At 50.3% G+C, this 5,193-nt stretch overlaps 1 protein-coding gene across 1 annotated transcript in view; it reads right to left on the bottom strand.

The window, feature by feature from the left end:
• Positions 1 to 2,161: 2,161 nt before the first annotated feature.
• Positions 2,162 to 5,193, bottom strand: part of KDELR1 (KDEL endoplasmic reticulum protein retention receptor 1) — a 7,872-nt gene continuing 4,840 nt past the window's right edge. The window contains exons 4-5 of the mRNA XM_008056842.1: positions 4,127 to 4,379; positions 2,162 to 2,906 (exon numbers count right to left, since the gene is read on the bottom strand). Coding sequence (XP_008055033.1) covers positions 2,872 to 2,906; positions 4,127 to 4,379 — 288 coding nt within the window. The 3' untranslated portion in view covers positions 2,162 to 2,871. The remainder of the gene's footprint in view (positions 2,907 to 4,126; positions 4,380 to 5,193) is intronic.

Genomic DNA, 5,193 nt, shown 5'->3' on the forward strand with positions numbered 1-5,193 from the left:
CTGCACTCCAGTCTGGGTGACTGAGTGAGACTCCAACTCAAAAGAAAAAAAAAAAAAATTTATTGTAGAGATGAGGTCTTGCCAAGTTGCCCGGGCTGGTCTCAAACCTGAGGGCTCAAGCAATCCACTCACCTCGGGCTCCCAAAGTGCTGGGATGACAGGCTGAGCCACCAAGACCAGCCTAGAATCTCCAGTTTTTCAAAAACAATTTGGACATGTTTTGTGGGGTTTGTTAATATGAAATTAGTGGACAAGAAATTTTAAAAATGTAAACATCATGCAGGCCAAAAAAAACACACCTACAAGGGGGCCACAGTGGCCTGCAGAGCACTAGTTCACAAACTGAACAAAAGGGTATGGGTTGTGGGAAATTCAATGTGGGTTCCCTTGGTCCTTTTTTTTTTTTTTAGTAGGAGTCTCACTCTATTGTCCAGGCTGGCGTATAGTGGCATGATAATAGTTTACAGTGACCTTGACCTCATGAGTTCAGGCGATCCTCCCACCTCAGCATCCCTAGTAGCTGGGACAAGCATGTGCCACTACACCTGGCTAATATTCTGCGCTTCTTTTTTTTTTTTGTAGAGACAAGGTCTCATTATGTTACCCAGGCTGATCTCAAACTCCTGGGCTCAAGTACTCCTATAATCCCAAAGTGCTGGGATTACAGACATAAACCACAGAACCCAGTCCCGTTGGTCCCTTTTTTGATGCTTCCTACATGGCAGGCCCTTTGCTGGATTCTGGAAGCGTAGAAATAAAGACATGGTCTCCATGGGCATCTAAAGAAAGCAGCAGCAGAGCAGTGGGATGGGAAGCTTTCTGACATAGGGAATGGGAGGATTCTGAGTGGGGGTACTCTTTCTAATTCTAGCTGGATAACCTTGGGCATGTCAATTTCTCTAGCCCGAGCTGTGTTGGCCATAAAAATGAAGAACTGGACCAGATTTAGATGGAGGGTTTTCAGACTGTGTTCAAAGAGAGGCCTCAGGCTGAACAGACAGGAATACCGTCAACCCCAGCAGTCCTGTGCCTGTGTTTTCCAAATTAGGCTTCTGGGCAAAACTCTTCTAAACAGAAGGTCCCTTGGCTTACAACAAGGAAAGAAACAAAAAATGGCTGAAAAACCACACCATGGTAGTTAAACATTCAGGCTGTGGCATAGGAAGCCCAGTTGCAAACCCCACCTTTGCCACTCACTCCTCTATGCCTCAGTTTCCTCATCTGAAAAGTGCCCCCTCTGTAGGGGTGCCATGAAGGTCAAAGGAGCTCATCCATATGATGCGAGGGCCTGGCACATATTAAGTGCTCAGGAAATGCCAGCTCTGCCTCCCCAAGCTTCCAGGGGAAAACCAGAGGCAGGTAAGCGAAGGTTAGGAAGGTCTTAGAGGACAATCTAGTCAAGGGTCCAAAACCCAAAAGCTCACAAGAGCCAGGCAGGTAACATAAGTGAAGAAAATAGGCCAGGTGTGAAGCCAATCTGGAGAGAGACATGGAAAATATTTCACTTTCTTTTGAACTCCACAAACAAACAAAAATAACCACACAGCGTCAGCCCAATAATAAATGATAACAACCCTGCAGCCAAGTCCTGGGGACTGTGGTGAAAAGCGCGCATCCCATCCATTCAGATGCAGCCATCTGTTGCCACCCAGAAATGAGGACCCGCATTGTTAGCTGACAGAATTTTTTTTTTTTTTTTTGAGAAGCCAGAAATCTAGAAATCTAGACTACAATGTGAAAATCCGGTTTTGAAAGGGGTTGGTGACTCCCCCAACTCCATTTTTTTCTTTCTAAAAAAACACAGAACGGCTCAACCAGTTTGAGGCCTGTGACATACAGACCTCTTGAAGGTCTCCTGCAACCCTGAGGGTCAGGAGAACCATCAGGCAAGTTCTGTGCCAAGACAAGACGAATCTTCGAGATTTTCTCTAAAACCTCTTCCCCAGCAGAGCCATGAGGAATCAGTTGAGATTTTCTCTAAAACCTCTTCCCCAGCAGAGCCATGAGGAATCAGTACCGCTGTTAGGAAACCCAGTTTCTCATCTTCCTGCTCCCCCCAGGCCTGGTAGCCTACAGATGGTTAACGAGGCAAAAGCAGACAATAAGAGTGGAGGCCGGGGTCCCAAACACACCCGAGAGAGAGGACAAGGAGCCACAAAAGAGAGGTATAATTTTCCTATGTTTATTTCAAGAGAACAAAGAATCAACCATCAGTTCTGTACAAAAACATGGCATCAGAGCCGTGGTGACCCTCGGGCCAGCTCCCACCCCGCACCCGAGTCCCAAACCCCCCTAATGTGCCAAAAAACCAGGACAAGACCAAAAAATCCAAACTCTGGGGAAAAAAATATTATGAAAAAATCAGGAGAGACCTTCCTGGGCCTCCCTTCCTCCCTACCCCAACCTAGAAATTTGGGGCAGGGGGTGTTCACGGCCATGGTAGGAGGTGGAGCAGCGGGGTATCAGCGTAGTTAGTGTTTGGCAACTGGTGAGGCTGGGGGTGGGCTCTGGGAGGGAGCCAAGGGGCTTGGGGAAGGAAAAGATCTCCAACCCTACCCCGGCCCATAAGACACTCAAAAACAGTTTATAAAAATTGGGGCCAGAGAGAAGGGAGTCATCAGAATCAAAAACTAAATAATGGAAAGATTTTTTTTCTTCTCTAAAAGGCATAAAACTACAAACAGCCCAGGTCCTGAGCTCCCCAAGATTTGGGTCCTCCATGCCCCCCCTGAAACCCGGCAGGAGGCGGGATGGGGAGCAGGGAGAGGTTGGTTCTTTAAAAAAGTCACCGCTGGATGGGAAAGCTCTTGTCTGTCGTCACCTTCCTCTGCCTCCCGCCGCTGCCGAGGAGAGGGACGGCAAGGACCGGGGCTATGCCGGCAAGCTCAACTTCTTCCCCTTTAGGACTGCAAGGAGAGAAAGGGATGTGCATTACCATGGGGCCCCTGCAGAAAACAGGCCACCTCCCACGCCCAGAGCAGGGGTCTGCACACTAGGCTGGCTAGGCTGGGAGGACACATGGGGAGGGACGACCCCCTGGACTCTGGCTCAAGACCTAGGGGAACCACCTGAATCACATAGGGGGTCTGAGAGGTGCAGCTTGCACCCTCCAAGAACTCTCTGGCTGAAGGCTTAGATCTCTGAGAAAGGTAGAGTCAAAGATCTGGCAGGACTGGCCTGGTGAGACCACTCCCTCTCCACCTTCCAAGCCTTAATTCTAGGGGAGATGGGAACCTGTCTCCACGCTTTCTTTTTTTTTTTAAAGTCGGAGTCTCACTCTGCCACCCAGGCTGGAGTGCAGTGGCATGATCATGGATCACCACAGCCTCCACCTACTGGGCTCAGGCGATCCTTCTGCCTCAGCCTCCAGCTGAGACTACAGGCGTGTGACACCATGCCTGGCTAATTTTTTTATTTTTTTTGTAGAGATAAGATCTTGCTATGTTGCCCAGACTGGTCTAGAACTCCTGGACTCAAGTAATCCTCCCACCTCGACCTCCCAAAGTATTGGGATTACAGGTGTGAGCCACTGTGCCCAACCCAAGCCTTTGCCGTTATTGCCCCTCTTTCCTGCACATGACTGACTCCTGGGTTTTTAGGTCTCTGTTTAAACATCACCTACTCAGAGAGGCCTCCCTGATCCCCATGTAAATCACCTCCACACCCTCCAGTTACTCATGGATACTTCCTTGGTTTCCCTCTTTCATATGCCTCGTCACTACTGGCAATTCTTTCTTTACTTCTTCACTCGCCATCTCCCCCGTGAGAATATGAGGGGAGGGGAGGGCCTCGCCCATCCTGTCCCCTACTGCCATATCCCCAGAGCTAGCACCTGGCTGGAGACACAGGAAGTGCTCTGCACATTTGTGGAATGAATAAGTGCATGGATGACTGAATCTCAGTGGGCCTGAGTGCCTGTCCCAAGGGGTCTCCACTCGAAGACAGAAACTCCTTGGTCCTTAGGGAGGCATTCCCAGGAGGGCAGTGGGCCTGGGACCCAGAAGCTAGGAGAGGAAGACCTCCCTCCCTTGAGCAAAACACGGGTGAGGACAGGGACCCAGGCCCTGGGCAGGGAGGGAGCTGTGCCGTGAGCGGCTCCCTCCAGCCAGCCCTGCATTCTGGCTACCTTTGGTGATATAGAGGTAGAAGAAGTCGCAGTAGAGGACTGTCTGCACCAGGCCTGCCACGATGGCAATGAGGTCGAAGAAGCCCTCAAAGTGATAGCGCCAGATCCAGTTGAAGAGATAGAGTGTACGGTAGACACCCAGTGCAAACAGGTAGTGGCTGGTGATGGTCTCCGCCTCCCCGGTCTTGCTGACCATGAAGAGCTGCGGCAAGATGGCCACCGACTCCAGGTAGATGGAGAAGGTCCAGAGGATCTGCAGAGAGGCCGGGGAGTGGGGGCGGACAGGACGAGATGGCAGGGGACGGGGAAGCAGAGGAAGCAAGAAGACAACATTGCCGTTGCAGTTACAGCAAAGGCGGAGAGAGAAGGAACGTGGTCCCAGCACTCACTCCATGCCAGACACCGCCCTGCCCGTGTTACTGGTGCCTCTCATTTAATCCTTATCACAGCCCTGTGAAGGAGATCCTGTTGTTAGCATCCCCATTCTACAGGTGAGTAAATTGAGGCTACACAAGGTAGAATATTTGCCCAAGACCATGTAGCAAGTAAGCAGCAGAGCAAAGAGTCGAACCAGGGATTCATAGTCAGTGCTCATGAGCACTCTGCAATTATGTCTTTCTTTTCTTTTTTTTTTTTTAGTTGGCGTCTCGCTCCTTTGCCCAGGCTGGAGTGCAGTGGCACATTCGTGGCCACCCCAGCATCGACCTGTTGGGCTCTGGCTATCCTTCCACCTCAGGCTTCCAAGTAGCCAGGAACTACAGGCACGTGCCACTGCACCCGGCTAATTTTTGACTTTATGGTAGAAACGAGGTCTTGCCAAGTTGCCGGGGCTGATCTCGAACCCATGGGCTCAAGCAATCCACTCACCTCAGCCTCCCAAAATGCTAGGATTACAGGTGGAGCCACCGAGCCTGGCCAATTATGCCTTTCTAAAAGGAAGATCGGGTTGCAATCTTGGCTCGGAGATTTCCCTTCTACCAGACCCTGGGCAAAACACCCAGATTCTCCAAGGTTCTACCTCCTCACCTCTACAATGGGGATGATTTTCTTTTCTTTTTTTTTTTTTT

This window comes from Carlito syrichta, unplaced genomic scaffold (genome assembly GCF_000164805.1).
Source record: "Carlito syrichta isolate Samal-C Ts95f unplaced genomic scaffold, Tarsius_syrichta-2.0.1 Scaffold85413, whole genome shotgun sequence".
NCBI lineage: Eukaryota > Metazoa > Chordata > Mammalia > Primates > Tarsiidae > Carlito > Carlito syrichta.